We start from the raw sequence: 24,846 nt of genomic DNA, 5'->3' as shown, positions 1-24,846 counted from the left end.
ATCCAGGTGACTCCAGTCCATATGAATCCCCTCTTCCTGTGTCCCGAGCAAATTCAACTCCACAGGCTGAGGAGCGTGTCACTGCCACACTGCAGGACCCTGAAAGCAGGATGAGGATAATGAAGATGTGGGTGAGCTCTCCAGGTCTCCACTGTCCAGAGGACACCCATCCAGGTCATCCAAGAGAGGGCGTCACAGTCAGCAGGCTGCCTCCACCTCTGCTGTGGATGTCGGGAGAGCACCAAGATGTAGCGGCAGGGTTAGGAAAGTTAAGAAGCATTAGTTGCACAGCATTGGGACGTGTGTTAATAGCTTGTACATAATGTTCACTATTGTAAATAAACTCCCAAGAATGTCTCCTTGCCTATGGCTCCTTGTTCTGATAAGCAATGTTCATGTCGCTCAGAAACCTTGGTCCCTGCACATGATAAAAGCAGGTGTCTCAGTCTAGGACCTTTTCTCTGTGCTTTGTGCAGCCTTCCCAGCATACTGATGGTGTGCCTTCACTGTCACTGGTCACATGAGTCATGCCAGCACCTCGATGGGGCTTATCATTGCTGCCAGAATGTCCTGGGCCAGGGGATGCTGAGTTCCCTCATTCTCTCTGTTGGCTCCCAGCACCTTTGAGGTGCAGCTGGCACCCCATCTCATCTGCAACTATGTTGGTGACAGTGTGCAGTGTGGTCCTGAAGGATGCCATAGGATCAGGAAAAGTTGAAGTTTCCCTACTGCATCTCCAAGCCATCTACCATCAGCCACACATGAGTCAGACATTCACATAAGCTACATGAGGATCTCTGGAGTGTCCCCTCTGCATGTTGTCATCATCCTTCTGGAATGTAGGGACTATGGACATTCCCACTGCATCTCCATGACAGAAGCCTTATCACAGTGGGTATATGTGCTGCCATCAGCCAGACAGGAGTCAAACATTCATAGCTGCAATGTGAGGATCTTATGGTGTTTCCTCACTGCAAGTTGCCATCATCCTCCACAAATCCAGCAGCCATCAGGGCCTCCCGAGCACGCCTGCCTCATCTAGCCAGTGCGATGGCCTCATCGCCATCATCCTTGCCTTTGAGGACCTCCTCACCCTCATCCCTGTTGACGTCCTCCTTATCAAAGGAGACGTGCAGCTCCTCCATCTCCTCCTCAGCCAACTGCTCTTCCCACTGCAGCACCAGGTTGTAAAGGGCACAGCAGGTGATGACGATGCATGACACCCTCTGTGGACTGTATTGCAGGGCTCCAACAGACTGGTCCAAGCAGCGGAACCTCATTTTCAACACTCCGATGGTTTGCTCCACCAAGGTGAGAGTTGCAGCGTGAGCATCATTGTACCTTCTCTCTGCTGCAGTCAGAGGCCGCTGTACCGGAGTCATCAGCCACATGCTCTGTGGGTCGCCCGTGTCCCTGAGGAGCCAACCCTGCAGCCACTGTGGACCCTGGTAAACGTCAGGAATCTGAGACCTACTGAGAATGTAGGAGTCATGGACACTCCCTTCAAAATGTGTGCAGACCTGTAGGATGTGCTTGTGGTGATTGCACACTGGCTAAACATTCAGCAAGTGGAAGTCCTTGTGGTCAACATAGTTGACAGCTTGTTCCCATGGAAATCTGAGCACCATGTGAGTGCAGTCGATGGCACCCTGCACCTGTGGGAAACCTGAGATCTGGGTAAATCCCTGAGCTCTTACTTCCTGGCTTTCCTGATCCTGTACGAAATTCACAAAGTTCTATACCTTCGTGAAGGTGGCACCTGTGACCTCATGGATCCATTTATACATGGAGGCTTGAGATACCCCAGAGAGGTCACCTGTGGAGCCCTAAAAAGAGCCACTGGCATAAAAATTAAGCGCCACTGTCACTTTCATGGCCACTGGCAGTGAATGTACTCCATGTTCCCGTCGCCACACCTCGGAAACTTCATGTTAATACATTTTCACATCATTATAAGCCCAGCTCGCCAGAATCATCCCCCAACATTGGATCATCCAGGGACATGTTTCACAACACCATGGTGCCAAATTCTGCAGCCGGTGGCAGATGTGACCGATCAGTTCCCTGGTCAGGCACAGTCTTCGGTGACATTTGTTCTCAGTCAACTGCAGGAATGACAGGCACCATCTATAGACCTTGGGTTTAGGTAGGCGCTGACCAGCAATGGCTCACTGTGGCTCTTCAGTAGCATGCACAGGAGCCCCAGCCACCCCTTCTTCCTGAGGGTGTTGCTCCTCCCTCTGCCAAGCCAGGCATCTCTGTCGCTCTCCTCCTTCATCTCTTCTTTCTATAAGCCATGAGGCAGACAGTGAGATCACCAGGCTCGATACAACTGATGCAGTATAAAAGAGAGAGGTGTACATTAGCTTGGGTGTTCTAAGAACCTCTCTTGGCTAAGTCTGAAAACCTATCAATGCAACCCAAAGACTGCTGGCCACCACTTGAATGGTCAGAGTTTAGTGCGCTGCATGGCTACCTGAAACCCCACCGGCCACTGCCCCACTCCACCTGCCTGATTGGTGGCAGCTTTGCCCACTGAACTGCATGCTGTGCTCTCAGCTCAGGCACAGGCATTCTCCTAACCCACACTGCAAGGCTGCTCTGTTAGCCTGAACCATGAGGGAGACTGGTCCAAACCTGAATGATGACATTGCGAGGCTGTGAGCGCCTCCACCAGTGTCTGATCCATGGCCAGCTTTCACAAAGAGATTCTACATCATGCCCAGTTGTCCAATTGTTCTGCAGTCCACTAAAATGCTCATTAGTTTGCAGTCTGTGCCCGAGGGGTGAAGTGCTCTAGAATACTTAGTGGCACTTTCAGGCCTCTGCCTTGATTGGGCAGATACGCTAGGGGCCTGTCTCCAAGCTTGTCAATGTGGCTGTGCCTGAACTGTCTCAGCTGTGGAGGAATGGTTACTTTATATAAGGGTTTCCCTAATGCGTGGCTGCTTCCCTCCCCACCCCACAACAATTGCTTGTGTCCTACCATCAACTGCAGTGCATTGCTTGCCCTGGCACCACACTGTCAGCCAGCTGAGAAAAAGTGATTTGCTTGTGCCCTTGCCTGAATGTACGGCGCTTCAACCTTGAGGCCCAAAAGGCGGCCCTCGTAAGCACTGCGCAACGTTACTATGCACTCACCTCCAAGTTCCCCCCAGAGTGCAGCATGCCAGGTGTACACCTTATAAACACTGTTGTGAAACAAGTGCCTGGATGATTCAACGTGGGGGATGATTCCGGCTAGCGGGGCAGATGTTGTCACGACCCACTGGGGATAGTGTGCTGCAATATCAAGCCCCACTGTTCCCTGAGCCACAATAAATGCGAAGAAAGTTTGATCAACTCAACTAATTGTTTAGTTTAGGCTAACAGAATACGATCATCAGGTTTGTTAACTTAATAAGTAAACAACTGTTTATTGAACAAACTGTTGTTAACCAGTGGCAAAACAAAGAAACATGCTAACTTCTAACTCAATAACCTAAACTCAACCCCTTCTTAAATCCTTATACACACTCACAAAAGACACATAAGGCACACAAAAACATGGATTTTAAGGGTAGGATAAAACAGTTCAATAGCACCAATTCCAGAGTACATGTTTTAATGGGTTGATTTTGATCGATGTCTTCCAAATTCCTTTCAGTTCTTGTTGATGACACAAGGTGGTCTTCCAGCTCTTTCAATCTTTCATTCACTGGTTGAGCATTTGCCTTTTAATGGCCCTAACAGTGATTTTCCCCCTTGCCTCTTGACAGGAGTTTTCAGACAGTAAGAGCAGGTTATAGAGATATGAAAAGAAAAAGCCAGCTAGCTATTATAGTGGAATTACTGGAACCTCCCACACAGAGGAGAAAGAGGCTTTAGGTCTTGTTCCTTTCAGGCTAGGAGCTATTCTGCTGCACTGCTTCTCACACAATATCTGATCACCTGGTCAGGAGCCATTTGAATGGCTGTTGCCAGGCAGCTCCCTTGGTTCAGGACTCCTTTCCGGCATCCTTCTTTCATGGCATGCTCTGTTCCAGGACTGCAACATTGTATGTATCTCTCATCCTGTTCCAGTGGACATGTGGGAAGGGTTTTGAATGAATATTTTGTCTCCATGTTTACAAAGAAAAGGGAGGATGTAGATATAGTAGTCTAGGAGGAACACTGCGAGATATTGGACAGGATAGTCATAAAGAGAGAGGAAGTACTCGAAGGGTTGAAATCCTTGAAAGTTGATAAGTCACCAGGGCCAGATGGATTGTTTCTGAGGTTGCTGAAGGAAGTCAGGGAGGAGATAGCAGATGCTCTGAGGATGATATTCCAATCTTCACTAGATACAGGAGAGGTACTGGAGAATTGTAGAAATGCAAACGTAGTTCTATTGTTTAAAAAGGGATCAAAGGAAATGCCAAACAATTACAGGCCAGTTAGTCTTACATCGGTGGTGAGCAAATTAGCAGAATCAATCCTGAGGGATAGGATTAACTGTCATGTGGAAAGGCCTGGACTAGTCAGGGATGGTCAGCATGGATTTGTTAAAAGAAGGTCTTGCCTCACAAATTTGATTGAATTCTTTGAGGAAGTGACAAGAAGGGTTGATGAAGGTAGTGCAGTGGATGTTATGTACATGGATTTTAGCAAGGCATTTGACAAGGTCCCACATGGCAGATTGGTCAGGAAAGTAAAAGCCCATGGGATTCAGGGTAATGTGGCAAACTAGGTAAAAAGTTGGCTTTGTAACAGGAAACAAAGGGTAATGGTCAATGGATGCCCTTGCGAATGGAAAGTTGTCTCAAGTGGTGTTCCACAGGGCTCGGTGTTGGGACCCTTGCTGTTTGTGTAATATATTAATGATTTGGACATGAACGTGGGGGGCACAATTGGGAAATTTGCAGATGACACAAAGATTGGCCGAGTAGTGGATAGTGTAGAGGATAGCCATAATCTCCAAAACTATATAGATGGGTTGGTGGAGTGGGCGGTAAAGTGGCAGATGGATTTTAACATAGAGAAGTGTGAGGTCAAACATTTAGGGAGGTCAAACAGTTACAGGGATTACACAATAAATGGGAATATACTAAGAGGGGTAGATGAAGTAAGAGATTTGGTGTACAAGTACACACGTTCCTGAAGGCAGCAGTTCAAGTAGACAAGATTATAAAGAAGACATATGGAATGCTCTTCTTCATTGGCAGAGGTATAGAATATAAAAGTAAGGATACAATGTTGGAACTGTATAAAACACTGGTGAAGCCACAACTGGAGTATTATGTGCAGTTCTGGTCACCACATTACAGGAAGGACGTAATAGCTCTGGAGAGAATGCAGAAGGAGTTTAAAAGAATGTTGCCAGGGTTAGAAAAGTGTAGCTACAAGGAGAGATTGGATAGCTTGAGGTTATTTTCCTGAGAACAAAGAAGGCTGAGAGGTGGCTTGATTGAGGTGTACAAAATTATGAGGGGAATAGATAGAGTGGACAGGATAAAATTGTTTCTCTTGATGGAGAATTCTAGAACCGGGGACATAGATTCAAGATAAGTGGCAGAAGGTGTAGGGGGGACATGAGGAAGAACTTTTTTACGCAGAGGGTAGTGGGTGTCTGGAATTCAGTGCCCAAGTTGGTGGTAGAGGCAGAAACTTTAAACTCTTTTAAAAAGTACCTGGATCTGCACCTAAAGTGCTGTAAGCTGTAGGGCTATGGGCCGGGTGCAGATGGTGGGATTAGAAAGGACACCTGGGTGACCTCGGGCTGGCATGGACAAGATGGGCCGAATGGCCTCCTTCTGTGCTGTAACTTTTCTATGGTTCTATGTCTTTCAAACTGCAGCCATTGTAATTTTAATCCACAGTCCAACAGAAAATAAAAAGGTATGTTCTTTACAACAGTCCAACAGAAATAAAAAGATATGTTCCTTATAATGTATTAAACTGAAGTTCCAGACATGTGATGAGCAGAGTGGACGATTGCAAACTGGTTTCATGATATCGTGAAACAGATTTTTGGCCTTCCCGCCATATTGTCTGCTCACACCCGCTATGATGCCTGATATCAATGGATGTGGAAAATTCTACCCTATATACGGTCTTGGAGGATGACCCAACTACGAACAGCATCATCTTGCCGTGTATAGCAGCATTCCAGGCTGGCAGGCTAAGAGGCAATAGCAAGACCACTGGCAGAGTGGCAGGTATAGGAGAATGAATAATGCCTTCCTTAGAGAGGACAGCAGGCTTGTGCTCCATGGTGCCACTGCCCCTGTCCCAGGTCATGCCTCAGCAATCCTAATAATCTGTTGTAGGAACAGATTTCTGGACTCCTATGAAAGTCTGCAAACCCTTTTGCTCATTGTAATTCACAGCCATCATGGTAAATGTATGAGGGTGTGTGCCAGAAAGCTGACTTCACATGACTTCATTCTGAGCTTCCACTGCAACGCCCAGATGTTGGCATACATTGCATGCTTGTGCTGCAATGGAAGTTGATGCATCACCCATCAAAAGCTGCATCATGAATGGGACCGCAAGTGTTCTCATGGGGTTCGCCACCACTTCCACGATGGAAAGGATGGGCTCCAAGCTCTGTGCAAAGCCTGTGCCAAGTTGTTGCTGGACTTCTCCATATATCTTCATTGACTGCAGGCTTTCTGGCAAGCTCCCCAATAGAGCAAGCATCTTGTTGTGCATAGCCATCATTGTTCATCTATAGCCTGGCCCATAGAAGTGTTCATCTCAGTTCTCTGCAGCAGAATTCATGTGCAACCTCACCCTCCAGCAAGTGCTATCCTTTCCCTCGGCCTTAGTTGCAGGCCACATGTGTCCTGTGTCTCACCATGCAAAGGTTCAGCCTCCTACCTCCGGCTATGTAGGCATGAAATTGCGTGACGGTGCATCTTCTGCATCATTGTCTTCTTGTTGTCCTTTCACTGTCTGGCCAGGTTGAAATCCTAGGTATCTGAAAGAAAAAAGACACAAGGGTACAGTTATGATGTGGGAGGGGCTTTAAAGTAGGAAGCAAATGCTTTCACCATCTGCAGCTTGTAAATCTGAAGAGAATTTTGGATGAGGGGGAGGTGGGATGTGAATAGGAGGATTAAGTATGAGGTTACCATCATCGTTGACAGTTTCAGAGCCTCCGACTTAACAAAGGGAGTTGCAATAATGGTCTGCACCACCTCCTCTGTTGTGATCAGGATATGTAGGCGCACCCGTCTCCACCCATCTCCCCCTCCTCCACCATACCCCCACCAACACCCCCCCCCCACCCCCCTAGCCCCCAGTTAGCACTTGCTGCTACCTGTTGTGTGTCACCTTGTCGTGCAAGAGAAACTGAGTGCAGTGCAACGTATTTACACCTTCACTAAAGTTGAATATATGCCCATCATGCTTGAGTAGCTGGCAGTGTGTGAAAGCTGTGAAATGTGGGTGTCAGGCTTGCAGCAGTGCTAGGTGTGAAAGGATATGTTGGAGCATATGAATAACTTGAACGAGGTCTGATTGATAGAGATTGTTGGTAAGTGAGTTTTATGCGTGTGGTGAATTAAGCAGTGTCTGAAACCATTGTGTGGTTGGAGGGAAATGGCATCTAAAGGTGCATTCACTAACTGCATCATTGGACTTCTTGCAGAACCGCGTCCAGCCCTCGGAGCTTGACTCCTGACATTGACCTCCATGGCTATTTGGTCCCATTGCCTTCTGAATGTGTGTCTGGAGAGCCTTCAGGACATCTCTCCTACTGATCAACCCCTCCCCAAGGCCCCCAGTCCAGCATGTGAAAGCCGTAGAACCTGGTATCTCCCATATTGTTCCATTATTCAATGGTTCACAAGTCAGATTCACTTCCTACATGACTGCCAACACCTGCTCCAGCCACAATGAACCTCCCTTTAAGAGGTGCTGATTAGCTACAAACAATGCTAGCCACTTCAAACATCGGTCCCCCGCTCAGGTGTCCAGCCAATCAACAATGCAAATAGCGCTGACTGGACATTCAATTCATTTAAAACAGGAGGGAGCATGAAGTTGACATATTGCCTGCATTATAGTCAACAGGGGTAGTTTAATCGTGCATTGCAATCCCTGCGCCTAGTTTCAGGGGCTATCGAATTTAGGCTCCAGTGTTTTCCAATTCTGCCTTTAAAAGGTATTGCAACGAGAATTCTGCAACAGGGATATTTTCGTTACAAAAGAATATAATTCAATTGCCATTGATTTCATAACAATATGCAATACAACTGTTTTTTCATGTTAACATTACTTGCATTGATTTGTTTTTAAATCCTTAATTTTCAAATGTTTCATTTTTAGTCTAGTACTTGCTTTAATCGAGATGCTGTGAAAGCAGGCACAGGACGTCGTTTCCTTGGTGGTCTTCTGGATGACACTTCCTACTGCTATACACTGGAAGTTTCCTTTTACAGTTATGTTGTGGGAGGAACTACCAGCACAGTTCCTTACACTGAAGAAGCCTGTATCCTTTTAATATAAAGAGTTTAATTGGATGTTATCTTATGGGTGGATATAGTTACTGTTGGGGAGAAAGTAAGCATGAGGTTGTTTAAGCGCAAGAAATGAGCTATCAATTAATCAAATTAAGTTCATTAACTATTGATTATTTTTGTTGCTGCCTTGAAAATATCTTCATGAAGTGAAGTGGTGAATGGTAACAAGTATATATAAATCAAATTGTAAAACTGCTTGATGAAACTTATCTACTTGGGGTTTAAGAAACCTGTCTATTTGATCAAAATTATCCACAATAATTAATACCTTTTCCATTGGGAATCAATATTAATTTTACTGGATAATATACTAAACCCAGGAAATTTGTCTGAAAATTCAGTGTTCAATGTTAATATCAGTCCATAATTAGTATTGTCAAACATCTCAAGGCATTATTTCAAATTCAAGTATGTATATGTGTACACACAGAACTTCCAGCTCTACATTTCCATGTCTATCAAGCCCTTCACTCCCTCTGTGTTGTCAGACTGCTTGTCCAGGCTCGAATGAGACACAATTTCCTCCAGTTACGCATTATGAAAACTAAAGCCATCAGTTTTGAAGTTCACAACTATGATGTCCTATTCAAACTTGAGCTAACATACTGGCATATCAGACTGAAGTGCAACTTTGGCATGGGGGCGTTATGAGCACCTTCAATGGAATGAAAAACTGGTTGGAGTGTATAACAGATGGCTGATCTGCTATCACCTATTTTGCACATCCGCTAAAGTTGAATTTAATTCCTATCCTCTCCATTGCAAAGACCTTCTACTTCAACCTCTGTAACATCTTTTGCACCATTGCATCTGTTGCTGAAATTCTTATTCATGCCTTCCTGACTTCAACTATTTCAATGCTCTCGCCATCCTCCCGTCCTTAAAGCTCTGCTAATTTCAGCTCATCAAAAACTGTGTGACTCATATCCTATCTTGCACCAATTTTCAGTCACCTATCTTGTACTCACTGATCTACATTGACTCGCAGTCCTCCAATTTAAAAATCTTGTTCTTAAGTTTAAATCCCTTCCATTCTCTGTAACTTCTTTCGTTTCTATAACCACTTCTGAACTCTTCTTCTCTCTGAATTTGGCTCTTGTGCAATTTGACCATCTTAGCTTCACTCAGTTGGTAGTACTCTTCTCTCTCAGATGTTTGTGGGTTCAAATCCCACTCCAAAAGACTGGAGTACAGAAATCTAAGCTGATTCAGTACAGTATTGAGGGAATCTTTCAGCTGAGACATTGAGCTGAGGCCCCATTTGTTCTAGCCTGTGTTCACCCTTTGGCCAAAATAAGCCCCACAAGTCTAACAAAGAGCTATTTTCACATGTATTGGTGAAAAAAGTAAACAGTACACTGGAGGACATTGCTGGGTGTATCATTGTAGAGCAGGAGGATAAGGAAACAATGCTTGACAGCACAGAACTCATATGTTGTGCACAACTCTAGGTCAGGGAAATCTACCCTAAAACTCAACTACCTGGGCACTTGAGGGACAAGTGCATGAAAGGCGTATGACGTGACGGAAGTGATAGTGCTCCACCTATCTTTGATGGCTTTGCAGGAAAGTCAACACCTGTCATATAAACAGTGGCATGGAAGGGCTACTGCCCTTAGCTGTTATGATGGAGACATTGCAGATATCAACAGGGAGCAGACATGAAGACAAACAACCAGCTTGTTTATTTGTCTTTTGGACATCTGATGCATTTTTTGTTGAACAATAGAAGAGTGACAGTCAACAAAATATATTACCAATCAATTATTTTATTAAACTTTTCAGCACTCATCTGCCTGCTACATGTGTGTTCTCACCTAAATGTACTAATAACACTAGTGGAAATATATAAAGGCCCACTACCTGGTTAATTCAAATGGAATTGCAAATGTATCAAAGGGGCTTTTTTGCTGCAGTGACTGTGGGCTTATTCCTTTCACAGCTTAAACTCACAGAGCGATGGCGCAGTGCTGCCATTGATATGAATGCAAACCATCTATTTGTATGCTCTTCTGTGTACCCTGCTGGAAGGCAGAAGAATTTTAGTGACATTATTCTTGAACATGATAATGTCTAGCTATTTCCCCCAGTTTATAGTGGCAGTACCATCACTGAGTCCTCCATTATCAACATTTTATGCCACCATTGACCAGCAGCTTAACAGAGTCAATCATATCAACACTGCGACTACTGGATACTCTATCCTGAGTGACTAACCTCCTGATCCCTCAAAATCTCTCCACCATCAACCAGGTCAAGTAAGGAGTTTAAAAATAAGGGGCCACACATTTAACACAGAGATAAGGTGAAATTTTTTCATTCAGAGTTGTGAGTCTTTGGAGCTCTCTTCCTGAAAAGTTGGTTGAAGCAGAGCCTTTGAATATTTTTAAGGCAGAGGTAGATAGATTCTTGGTAAGCAAGGAGGTGATAGGTTATCGGCGGTAGGTGGGATGCAGATTTCAGGTTACTCCAGATCAGCCATGATCTTATTAAATGGTGGAACAGGCTCGAGGGGTTGAATGGCCGACTCCTGCTCCTAATTCATATGTTCGTATGTTGCTATTCGCCAGGATCGATGTAACTGCAATAATGCTTAAGAAACTAAACACCATCCAGAACAGAGTATTCATTTTAACACTGTCCCTTCACTGGATTCAACATCCATCCTTTCCATCACAGGTGCACTGTGGCTGCATTAGGTACCGTTTACCGTATACCAAACTTATTTTGACTGCACATTGGTCCTTTGTGATCCTCACTAGCAAGATGGACAAGAGTAACAATGTACAAAAGTAATACTCAGCATGTCAGACAGCATCTGTGGAGACTAAAAGAAAGTTAATGTTTCAAATCAATAATCAGAACTGGGATAAGTTAGAAATGTAACAGATTTTAAGCAAATACAGAAGCAGGGAAAGTTGGGTGGGGCAAGAGAAAGGATAGAACAAAAGAGAAGGTTTGTGATAGGGTGGAAGGCAAGAGAGATTTAATGACAAAAGGGGTGATGGTGCAAGGCAAAAGGAGATGATAATTGGACAAGAAAATAAATAAAAGATGTGTCTAGAGGCAGTGTAAATGAGAATAATAGAATTACCAACAACTGATCTGAAATTGTTGAAATCAATGTTGGGCGTTGTAGTAATCTGAGGTGTAATACACCTTTAAGAGAATGTGAGCATATTGACCACGTGACTGTAGGACCCAATAGCTGTGTAGCATGGGCTACCATGTAAAAATTAGTCTACAGCAGGGTCTGCTTGGAGAAGCACATATCATGTTAGTGCTCTGTTGTCTATGCAAATAAATAGCATGTGCTTCATTTCGCATTGGTCTCTGCATCTGCAGTATATTGTAACTGACTCACCTGCCAACAGATAAGGGTGTAACTGTTTCGCGAGTAAAGTGACCCAGTAGTAGAACATAACAACTGGCGACGAGGTGAAACATGACCAGTCGACATCACCAAGGAAAACTGCAAAAACTCAACTGTAGTGAATCAGCCAAACCTTGCAGACCGATGTAAGTGTATTACAATTGTAAGCCCTCACCATAATCATTGAAGTTATCTCCCTCCGGTCTGCCATAATTTGGCCACATCGAACCGTTTGATCAGACCACAGATAACTGGTCACATTATATTGAATGCCTTGCGGTTTTCTTTTTGGTCAATGACATATCGGGGGAGGAGAAGAGGTGGGTGATCCTCTAATTGACATGTGGCAGTAAAACATATGGTTTAATTCATAGCCTAATGGCACCCAACACCCCAGATTACAAGAGCCTTGATTAGTTGGTTAATCTTGTGAAAAGCTACTTTCAGCCGAAAGCCTTGGTAACAATGCAATGTTTTAAATTCAATTCGAGGTGTCATGCCCCTGGAGAGATAGTTGCTTGCTATGTAGCAGCCTTAAAACAACTGACAGAACGCTGTGAGTTCGGGATGTCGATTAATGACATGTTAAGAGACCGATTAGTATGTGGGATTAACGAAGACACCATTCAAAAAAGGTTGTTATCAGAAGCAAATTCAGACTTCAGCAAGGTGCTGATTTGTTTGTTTGGGGAAAATAAGGCAATACCCCCAATCGCCTCATCACACATTGAGAGATGGGTACTGATTCTAGCTGCATACGGATATACTTTTCTCCTCCGGTTGGGAAGGCAGATTGCCGATGCCGACATGCTGAGCGGATTACCTCTAGAGGACAGCAATGTGAACGTTCCCATCCCTCAAGAACTCGTCTTGTTATTAAACTTTCTGGATTCATCACCAGTGAATGCCAAACAGATCAGAGAATGGACAGACCGCGATCCAGTTTTGTTTCTCATCAGGGAACAAGTCTTGCAGGGATAGTCTAAAGAGCCAAAGTCAGACTAAATGAAGCCCTATTTTAACAGGAGATACAAGCTCACCTGCCAGGATGGCATCTAACTGTGGGGAGCGAGAGTCATTGTGCCTCCCAGAGGAAGACAACCATTACTGATAGAATTGCATAGCACTCACCCCAGCATTTCCAGAATGAAAATGTTGGCGCATAGCTACTTATGATGGCCAGGGATGGACACTGAAATTGAAAACATGGTCAAGAGCTGCATGCAGTGCCAACAGATACAGAAATTGCCTCCTTCTGCTCCACTGCCTCCTTGGGCATAGCCAGGAAAGCCATGGGTCTGCCTCCATATTGACTATATGGGGCCTTTTTTGGGCACAATGTTCCTCTTATCGATGCTCACTCCAAATGTATGGATGTATATGTGGTGAGATCACCCAATTCTGCCGCTGCCATAGACAGATTGTGTCAGAGTTTTGCGATACACAGTTTACCAGAGATAATAGTGCCTGATAATGGAATAGTATTCACTAGTGAGGAACTCCAAAGATTTAATGTCTCACTGGCATAACACATGTCAAGACCTCGCATACCACCTTGCACTCAATGGGTTGGTCCAGACTGGAATGAAAAAACTAAATGGGGGCTCTATAGCAACAGTTATCACGTTTGCTGCTCAGCTATAGGACTACGCCACATATGACCACTGGTATGGCCCCCACAGAGTTATTAATGAAGAGATGTCTCAGGACACACTTGAGCCTCGCAGGGCCAAATTTAGGGGGAAGGGTAGAGAAAAGTTAGGAGGCCCAAAAAATGAACACGATTACCACAGTTGTGAAAGAATCTTCTCTGTAGGAGAAGCAGTTTTTACAAAGAACTTTGGAGATGGGCCCAAATGGCTATCAGTTGAAGTCAATGCAGTGACAGGACCCCTGTCCTACCATACATCGGTTGAAGGTCAGATAATCAGGAGACATGTAGATCACGTCAGGAAAAGGGAATCAGATCCACAAGAAAAGGTGTACCAAACATTCCCATTGAGGTCTACACCATAGGTAAATGGAACTCCTCTTGCTTTGGAAGTACCTGTTGAGTTGAGAGAGTCGAAGAGGCAAACTTACAGGTTCCTACTGGGGAAGCCTAGTGGACAGATAACTCCTGAGCAGGAGGCGTCAGATAAACAATCCAAAGTTGTAGAATGACGAAAAAGCCTCCTGAAAGTCTGAATTTGTGAATAAATTGTTCTTGTAAATAGTTAATATATTGCAAAATGTACTTTAAAGTAAAGGGGGAGGGATGTGGCAATATTTAAGAGAATGTGAGCAGATTGACCAGGTGACTGTAAGACCCAATAGCTGTGTAGCGTGGGCTACCATGTAAAGTTTAGCCTAGTGTAAGGTCTGGATGGAGAAGCATACATCATGTTAATGCTCTGTTGTCCATGTAAATAAATAGCATGTGCTTCATTTCATATTGGTCTCTGCATCCGTGGTATATTGTAATCGACTTACCCACCAACAGATAAGTGTGCAACCGGTTCACAAGAAAAGTGACTCCGTAGTAGAACATAACGGCTCTGAAGGCCGTAATATGGCTAATGTACCAAAAAAAAGGGTGAGGCAAGGGGCCTGAGTAGAAATAGAACAAAGAATGGTCCACATACCATAGATTTCGACATATAAGTCGACTTTTGAAGCCTCGAAAGATTCCTACAAAAATGGGGGTCAACTTATACACTGAGTAAAAGAGTGAACTGCCAGCATGGGTGTGGGTGGTCACCATTTTGAAATGTTATCAGCAGCCAACGCAAAGAGTGAGCATGTCTTAAACTCCCACACAGCTTCGCAACACAAAACATATTGCCTGCTTGGTGCTTTGCACCAAGTTAAATGGTGCTGATCAGTAAAACATTTATTTGAAAAATTGAGGCTGACTACTGTTGCAAATCTAGCATGTCATGGCTGAAAAGGAGGGTTGACTTATATGCCAAGTATATGCAAAAACATGATTTTTGGGGGCAGAACTTTTGGAGTTGACTTGTGTGCCGCAATTTACGGTGTTCCACAAAAAGATGGGCATAGCTAGGACACATATGGGTTCCCATATCAGCACGTTTAATTTGAAGGAGTGAGTGGAGTCAAATTGAGGTTGTTTGATGTGAAAACAAATTCAACCAGGCAGGGTGGTGGTGGATGGGCCTCCATTCAAGGAAAAGGCAGAGGGCCTGCAGGGCATTCTGATAGATGTAAAGGGATTAGATGTCCATGGTGAAAAGGAAATGACTAGGCCAGGACACTGGAAACTCTTGAAGCGGTTGAGGGCATCAGAAGGGCTGCAGATGTAAATGGGAACAGACTGAACAAGGTTGCAGACAAAAGATTTGAGGTAGGAAGAAAATAGTTTAGCAGGCCAGGAATAGGGTGAAATGATGGGTCTACCAGAACAGTCCTGTTTGTAGAGAGCAGCAATGTTATGGGATCATCACCTCAAATTCCCCTCCATCACACATACCTGACCATACCTTTATCATAGCTTAGCCAATATCCTGGAATTCCCTACCTAAGACCATTGCAGAAGCACCATCAGTACTTGGGCTGTATTAGTGTAAGTATGAGATACACCACCACCTTCTCAAGGCAATGAGGAATGAGCAAAAAATGCAGCCTTGCAAGTATGACCACATGCCAAGGACAAATCTTTAAAAATCTGCTTACAATGCCAACTAATCTAATGCTAACCAGAGTATTTATTTATGAGGTTTCAGAATTCCACAATTGCGATTGCCTCTAATTGTTCTCCTAGTAAGTTGAAGATTGTTGTAACTGTATTTTGAAATTTGAACTCTATAGGCCTTTTTGCAATAGTAGTACATTCTGAGAATTGCTGTTAGCGTGGAATTGAGGTCTCTGTTGCCTCTGTTGAGAATGAGGTCTTGCCTTTGGTGGACTTTAATGCAGGCAAATACTAGTAAAATCTTGCCAGACTACTTTCTAATGAAAGCAAATCACTGTTTTAAAGACCATTATTGAACAGTAGGATGTGCATTCCCAAACAATTTAGAAGAGGAATGCAGCCTGATGGACATCCATACTGGCTGCTTCACAACTGCCACTCTTCTATCACAGATGCTTAGTGCTCACCCAGTGTTTCCTCTTGAACATCACTATTATTTTCTCCTGTAATGTGTGAACATTTGCTGGCTGCTGCTTAAAAGTGTGTGGTGACAATTGGCGTTCAAGTGAGCAATGCTGTTTATGAACTACTGAAAGAGAGAAAATAGAACGTTATGAGTAAGTAAGTATATTTTTTCATATGAGTACTATGTATTTAGAATATGAAATGTTATAAATAGTGATGTCAGGCTCATGTGGCAGCAAATCGCACGTTTCAAAGTTGTACATTTGAGTGATTTTGTTAATGGGTCATGGCTGAAATGAGAAAGAAAATGTATTTTTCACAATTCTTTAGAAATAGAATAATATTTAACCCCTAGTTAACAGCCTGTAGCACTCGGAGCTAATAAGGACTGCAACAGTTAGCACACCAAACTTACAATTGAGGAATAAGGAACAAAACATCTGACATGCAGTCAATAAACAAGTCCACAACTGGAGCATGTTTAATTATCTCTTTGTAGTATGGAACTTGAATATTGCTGGTAATTACCCATTGGGATTTGTATGGCTTCACGCACTATAAAATTGGCCATATCAGCAATCTTGTACGAAGGGCCCTAGCCATTTGATCACCTTGCAAGCCCAACACAGAAATAGAATGCATCAAAGCTATCATGCGGGACACTGGCTATCATGATCAGATCATTGTTCACTGTGTATTGTACAAACTTGCATATAGGCCAAAGGCTGCCATCTTCAGACCTGAAAAGTGCCCATTTTACCTCAAATTACCTTGGAAAATCAAAGTACCTCAAAAATGTGAACAAAAAGTTAAACAAGCTGTTTCACGTTGCTACAATGCTATTGGTGGTGTAAGTGGCATTTTCCACTCATAGGATTCTGCTGTCACTCCAAAAAGATGTCCTGCCTACCGCATAATTGAACAATGTCAACTATGAACTTGAGTGGTCGTGCAATGCCAGGTACATGGGCTGTACATTCCCATGATTGGCTGATTGAATCAAACAACATGTTCCTCTGGCTGTTCATAATAGGCAGAGTACAAACCGTAATCAACCAGCCTGCACTTGCAAAACTCTAAACGAAAAGTCTACTGTTAGATTTAGTAGCACTTACTGAACAATCCTGAGTGTGCTAACAGCTACACTAACAACCAATTTAAGATAATCAGTCAAGCTCATAACATGGCTCATTTACGCTTGCCAGAAGCAATGTACATTCATATACAGGGACTTGTTCTCTGCAAATAAAAGAAACATGTTCCAGCCTTGCATCTTTTTTGAATTACCTCAAAGTACAGAGAGCCTATATTCCCTGTTGCTTTCTCTATGGCAATGCTTTAGCTAATCAGGGTCGACTTGCCAACCAATCAGCACCACCCTTTTCTCCTGTGGCATAAATTGTTGTGATCGTTTGAAATTTGGTATTCTTGTGTTTGACCTGATGAGTGCAAGACAAAAAGCTTCAGTAACGTGTCTCTCTTTTCAGCAATATGTTTAATTATAATAAAACAATATTGTATTATCTTTACATCATTGTTTATTTATACAAAACAAGAACCCTTCTTTTGTATTATATTTTATCAGCCATAAAAATAATGCAATGTCAGTTGTAATAGTTAACACAATTTTTAATCATAAACGTAATGTTTGGAGGCTATCTAAATGTAATTAAAATGTATTTTATTAACTTAAAGCTATATTTTTCAACCTTCCCAATAGAAGCTCTAAAAAATTAAATACAGCAAAACTTGTGTATTACAAAGTTATAGAGAATAACTGGATCAAAATGCCCCATGACAATACAGTATGTACTATATTAATAAATAATGTCCCCTATACTGTCAGTTTGCTGAGGTTTTATTTATCTGAGGGACAGCATTATTATAAATTAAATGGGCTGCTTGTACTGTTGCATTAGCCGCTAAAATCTTATATGTACAACATTTTGTTCTCCTTTCTCACTAATGAGTTCAATAAGTAATGTAAAAGATTTTTTCCCTCAGAGTGTGGTTAGAATGTGAAACTTACTACCAGATGGGGCTGGTCTTAACAGCACGCCATAACCCCTGCACCACTGGCTAAAAATCGAGGGCAGTCCACCCATGATCCTGACAGCTGCCCCACAAACATTTAATGCTGGAAGCATTGTGAAGTGGCATGAAACAGGTCTTCTGCCCCTCTCTCGGGAGGAAGGCCACCTTAGAAAGCTGCCAGCCAAACAGCTGGCCAGCAGTTCTGTGGTCCCAGCAGGGCAACTGAAAGCAGTAGCCACTGCTGGGACTACGACAGTCCCACCAAACTGAAGAGCCCAGGTCTCAGCTGGGCCAGGTTGGCAGGCCCAGGTGAAGAAGGCTGGGTTTGAGATGCTTGGCGTAGGGTTAAAAGGTGGGGTGACTATTTTGGAGAGCCTGCCTCTGATGGGCCCAGATCTCATTCTGCAAATGAGGTTTCCCCAAACCCCCTTCCCAACCCCTGCCACCGCTTGGTTGACACCAGCCCATGCAGCTAAAGCTACCAGGCTTCCCAACTGGCATGGGCCTGCCCCTGCTGCAGGTAAAAAACCCACGGCAAGATAAGGCCCCTGAGTGGCCATTATTTTGCTGCTTAAGGGCCTCAATATGCCCAAGGGTGGACAAAGCACCCTACAGCTCCTCTGTCCCCCTTTTAATCCTGATGGGGGCAGGGGGGGTTAGGTGGCCTCCCCCTGCCTTTAATTCCACCAGTGGGGGAGCATATAATCCAGCCCATGGAGTAATTGAGATGAATTACATGAATGTCTTTAACTAGAAGTTACATAAGTACATGAAGGAGAAAGGAATACAAGGATATACCAATAGAGTTAGATCAAGTAGAGTAGGGAAAGGCTTGTTTGAAGGATAAGCTCTGGTATGGACTGGTTAGTCTGAATGGTCTGTTTCAGAGTTGCAGGGTGGAATTTTATGGCCCTGTCGCAGCAGGGCCGGGGCCGTAAAATGCGGGGAGCCATTGGAAAGTCCATTAACCTCAGCGGGACTGTAAAATCCCACCAGCACAAAATTCCACCTACAAGTTCTATGTAATGTTTATAATGTGCTTAATCTTTTGGCATTATTGTTGGTATTCAAATTAATAAAAGCATGAAACATTTAGAAAGGATAGTGTTAAATTTTATTTATGCTGATATTTTGTCAGGTTTATGGTGAGCTAGATACTTATGCAAAAGTTAAAATATCGTGTTGAACAGATCCCCTCACATTGTAGCATGACACTTGCCATATCTACATAGTACCAATACATTGGTGCTGAGGAGCATTACCTCAATAACCGGTCATAACTTTTCTCTAATAACTTACAAATCTCATAACAATTCTGTTGATTGATTTATCTGAAGCATTGTAAACATAAATTTTATATTTTAGGTGGAGTTACGTGTACTTTTCATTTTGCTAGGTACAGAGCAGTGTGTATGACAGAAAGTTGGAGCAGGATTTTTATCACATTGGGCAGACGTGGCAGGCGGGCCTGGGAGCAGCCACGAAACCACCCACAATCGGGTCCCAACCATGATTTCATGCTGGCTGGCCAATTAACGGCCAACCAGTGGGAAAGGCACAGAGCTGCCTCAGGAAACTGAAGATTTTTAACGTTAAAAATGAAGAGTGGAAAAATAAGGACGTGTTAAAAATGAGTTTTAAAAGTTTTTATCTTTTTTAAATCACTGGTCGAAACCTCACCCCACCCGTGGATGAGGCTTCACAAAAATGCAAAGGCCACTGAGCCTATTCACCCACCCACCAATCGAATGTTTGGACGGGCAGCGAAAAATTCAATTTAATTAATTGATTAAGGGCTTTAATAGGCCTCTTAACTGTCGGTGAAACGCTGCCGCCTCTCATGTTTGCCTGCTGAGCAAAATATGGTGAGAGTGCACAATGACGTCAGGATGTTCCCCCAATGTCATCACCCACTATTTTTCTCCCATTTGGGTTGGGCGCACGGCTGCCCAATGAGGGAAAAATTCTGCCCAAGAAATGCTTTCTAAAATGGCCTCAACTTCAAATGGAGCCAGCAGACCTCCCATGGTTCTACTCACTGTAAGCCAGAGAACACATTGTTTTATAACAACACAGATGTTATCAACAAAGTGTGACAGAAAAAATACCAGAGGAAGTAATTTACTGTAATCGCGCATTAAGATGTATTATTTAGACATAGAAATAGCCATTGGATATAAGCAGTACTGGTGAAGGTTTTTTTAGATTCCATGCTATTTCTGTCATTATTCTCTACCTAACAAACTGTTTACCTCAGGCAGGATACTAAATTCGAACATATTTTTAAGGAATGTCATATATTTGCTTTGGGAATGTCTACTATGAAGCTGAAGAAAGCAAATAACATTTAAATTACAGTTCCACAATATCATTACTCAATCACTTCTGTTTAGGAATCATTTTGTGCTTATATTAATTATGTAGGACCATTTTTATTAGTCTTGCATCACAATGGAGTTAAATTAAAATTATGTGGAATTTCTGCAAATTCCAAGTAAATTACAAACATATATTTCAAAATCTAAAACATGATTATTCATGCATTTATGTTTCGCTTAATATGAACTAGTAAACCAGCGAGTTAACATTTGCAATAATTATTGTTTGTAATAAGCCAGATGTTTTAAGTATATTATGGGAGAATTTCCTGCCTGTTGAGTGGGCGGGCCTGACCCAATCTCCAGCAGGCGGGGAGCCAATCCCTGCCAGAGATGCAGACCCTGCCGCCATTTTACGTGGGCAGGCCCGTGCAGCGTGATGTCTGGCAGGAAGCACTATGCGCTCCCTGTGCGGGCTGGGGGAATCCCCAAAAGCGAGAGTGTACTCTTTCGCGCATGCGCACAAAATAGCGCACATCTCCCTGAGGCAAAGTGCTGCCTTAGGAAGATCGCTTACACATTGAAAAATATGTAAAATAGAAGAAAAAAAATTCCCTAACATGTCCCCCGCATGTGACAATATTACATGAGAAGGGACATGTTCATAATAACTTTATTAAACCCTGTATGAAACCTCATCCCGCCGACGGATGAGGTTTCACGTTTTATCTATTGGCCACTGGGACTCCTGGCCTGCCCGCCAACCTTAAGGTTGGACGGGCAAGTAACTCTTTTGAGTACAAACACATTTCCATCTGTTCCTATTCAGATGAAATTACATTTTTCCATAGTTTGCCATGGTGAGATTTGAACTCTTGATACTCTTTTGAGTAAACCTGTTTCCATCTGTTTCAGATGAAGTTACATTGTTTCATAGTTTGCTATTGTGAGATTTGAACTCTTGATCTTGGGGTTATAAGCCCAGTACCATAACCACTTGGCTATCATACCAGAACCTGGATGAGCAAGTACTTTAATTGTATAATTGATCCTGTCAATTGCCTCAATTGGCCATTGACAGGTCAGCAGGCCCGCAGCTGATTTTGCTGTGGGCCCGCCTTCCTGAAAATTTAAATAGGGCGGGATGACGTCGGGGGTTCTGCTCGATGTCATCCCCCATCATTTTACGCGTCAGCGAGCGGGCCCTGCCCCCTGTTTGCCAATGGCAAAATTCTGCCCTATGTCTTAAATTTGAACCTGTCATTCCTGACAATTTCCCTTCCCCATTTGTTCTTGAAAAAATTAAAATGGTATTCTGCAGAGTACATTTAATCTGAGATTTATCAGAGTATTGAAACATGAGTACTGTGATGGCATCCAGCGGGCTGGAGATGGTGCCATTTAAGGCACACTCAGGGAGAAGGACCATTATGGCTGTGCATTCCGGAATGAGACTTCTATTGGTGACCACGTTCATTCAGGAGGTTATTGTGGATGATTCCGACACTTACCACTGGGGTAAAGCCTCGGCCCTGGAAAATCTTTACAAGAGAAGGAACAGAACTGAACATCCAAGGTCCATTGGAGACACATCAAGAACAGTCAAATAAAATTAAAACCCATGACCAGATGACCTAGAGTGTGGTGCAAAAACAGGCCTACATGACCAGGTTCTGGAGAAGGAGTTGATGGCATATCTGGGATAGAAAGCTGAATCGGGGAGCAGATCCAAGAGGGATCTGAAAGAATGTGCTTTTTGGTGAAAATTAGAACTCAAGTGGAGTGAATCTGCTGTCAGATGGGAATAGGTTGCTAAAGCTTCAAAGAAAAGGAGCTAGAATTCTATCAAAGGAAGTTCAGAGCTTTGTAGGACTTTGTGGCTGGAATTGGTGCCATATATGCTAAGTGAACTAGTAAATCTATGAGATCTATCCTTGTTGTATCTACCATTCAAAGTTTAATTTATAATTTATATTGACCACAAATTGTTGTTAATTCATATTGATTTTGGTTTGATTGTTAAAGTAAAAGTTATAGTAAGTGAAAACTCATCCATTGGCTTTTTTCGTTGGGACCATTTGGTAAATTTGGTTCTTTTAGTTTGTTGGGCTCCATGGGGATCATAACAGTACCAACTAGGTCCTCAGTAATTCTTAGAAACTTCTTTCATGTAAGTGAGATAATTGCCACACGTATGTGCTTCTGGAAATATATTTGTCTTTAGAAGCTAAACCCACATGCACAGAACAGTATAAGCCCCATTTTATTATGTCAGAATTAGGATTTTCTGTTAAAGTCTTTCCTCTAACAATATTTTGATGATTATTACAGGGAGGAAAATACTGAATGTTTTAGCTCTTTTGCTGAGTGTCCTAGTCATAATTCTGAAATGTGATTGATTATAATCTGTAACTAAACAATACAGCAGGCATGCTTTTCTGTTATCATTAACAAATAAGATGATTATTCTAACATTTGATTGTGAAGCATGAATGACAGTTCCTTAGATCATTAGCCCTTGAAGAAATGGTTTTACTTACTGGCTATTTTACATTACAACAACAAATACATATTAACTTGGCTCAAACTTCCTTACTGGTAAATAAGACATTTGTACAAAAATGTATGAGAAAATTGGTTTCTTTGCCAAAACTATTGCGTCTTGGCTTTAGTCATCAACTGCAATTGGATTTTCATAAGCACAGGGCCAATTTGCCAGGAAGCTTTACACATAATAAAAGTAACTATGAACAATACACAGGAATATTATGCTTGTATCAGATAATTATTTATTTAGCTTTGCTTGTAATATTCTTGTTTGAAGCCAGTATAGGCAACATACTGTTGTCTAAATGTCTTACTATTAACTACACTTCAGCTAAGTAAGGAAGAAAGAGAAGGTCACAGTGGGTCATGATTGATGTATTGGTTAATTTACATCTTACCCTACAGAGGATATTTTTAATTATGTATGCTGTATAAACTTGATTGACTGTATATGTTAATGAATTAGAGTCAAAGAAGATAGCAAGATGAGCTGTGGAATCACATATTTCTACGTCAGCTCGGAATCATTATGTTTCTAAATAAGATGGTCACTGATATGCATTATGATAAGAATTATGTTGTCTATCATTTGCAAACTAGATCTAATCTTTCATTAGCTCAATGTAACTAAAAGTTATGGGTCATTATAAAATGTACACAGTAGGATATTAAAGCTAAGTAGTGAGAAGTTTGATAACCTTCATGGTAAGACTTTAAATTATGTTTGAACTGTTAATGTAAGGCAAATCTCGAAAGATGTATGTTGAGCGTGGAATTGCATTAGACAAATGGAACTAACATTTTAATAGCTATTACTTTTAAGCCTGAGGGATCCAAAGTTGAAAGGAGACCACCTTCATAAGTTTCTCTTTTAAATTAGACGAATTTTATTGAAGGTCACCAAACAATTCCTGAGGGTATGGCTACATTTAAAATTAGTGTGTAATATGAGTTTTAATTCAAGTCCAAAATGTCAAGCCTTACGCAGTGAGTGTAGAAATCCTTGTAGCAAAAATTGGGGTCAGGCTGGGAGTCTGTGGTATGATGAAGTGTCTTGGTTCAGTTGCTTGATCTGCAGACCATGCAAATTGTGGACAAGACCAACTTCTTGTATTTTTGTTCTTCAGAATCCTTTAATCAAATGCTGCTTTGGTTCACTGTTTAAAATGGGTATTAGAATCATAACCTTTCACTTGCTTCTCAATTTTAGTGTTGACAACTGATTCTTTTAGTTGAAAGGTATGTTGGCAATTTAAAGTTGATGCAGAACACATGACCTCTTCAATCACTACATGACTTATTTGGTAGAATGCCCCAGCCATTTCATTTATCACTGAAACATATCAGATTTTTCATAAACTAACATGAAACTACAAAATATTTCAAGCAGCAGTATTCAAACACATTACATATTTTGGTGTTCTTTTAATTCTTGGCAGAAGAACAAATCCTTGCCCAGTGCCTGCCATTCTTGGCAACCTTCCATCTTGTAAGATGATAGTTTGCACCGTGGTGATCAATTCTGTGTTAAGCATCACCTGGTGTGGCTCATGAACCCCACTCTGGTATGGTAGTCTCTGCCACATTTTCTGCAGAGGATAACAATGGGCTGAGAAGGTGCTCAATTCACTAGCCTCTGTTATCAAATACCAGTGTTTCCCAGTTTCTCACCTTCTAAAAACCATTCTAATTTTCTATTTTTTTCAATCAAAGTCACTAACTTCACATTTCTCCACATTATGGGGCAGAATTTTGCCGTCGGTGAGCAGGGGGCAGGGCCCGCTCGCCTACGCATAAAATGATGTGGAACCCCTGACGTCACCCCACCTCATTTAAATTTTCAGGATGGTTGGCCCGCAGCAGAATCAGCTGTGCGCCCGCCGACCTGTCAATGGCCAATTGACGCCATTGAAAGGATCATTTATACAATTAAAGGACCTGCCCATCCAATCTTAAGGCTGGCGGGCAGGCCTGGAGCCCCGGTGGCAA

At 42.6% G+C, this 24,846-nt stretch overlaps 1 protein-coding gene across 1 annotated transcript in view; it reads left to right on the top strand.

Moving 5' to 3' along the window:
- Nucleotides 1–8,472, top strand: part of agbl4 (AGBL carboxypeptidase 4) — a 1,082,368-nt gene extending 1,073,896 nt beyond the window's left edge. Inside the window, exon 12 of the mRNA XM_041207821.1 lies at nucleotides 8,293–8,472. Within this exon, the coding sequence (XP_041063755.1) occupies nucleotides 8,293–8,472 (180 nt within the window). The remainder of the gene's footprint in view (nucleotides 1–8,292) is intronic.
- The last annotated feature ends 16,374 nt before the right edge of the window (nucleotides 8,473–24,846 follow it).

The sequence above is a fragment of the Carcharodon carcharias genome, chromosome 16 (assembly GCF_017639515.1).
Source record: "Carcharodon carcharias isolate sCarCar2 chromosome 16, sCarCar2.pri, whole genome shotgun sequence".
NCBI classification, from domain to species: domain Eukaryota; kingdom Metazoa; phylum Chordata; class Chondrichthyes; order Lamniformes; family Lamnidae; genus Carcharodon; species Carcharodon carcharias.
Note: the sequence above shows the minus strand (reverse complement) of the source record. Positions and strands in the feature narration are given on the sequence as shown.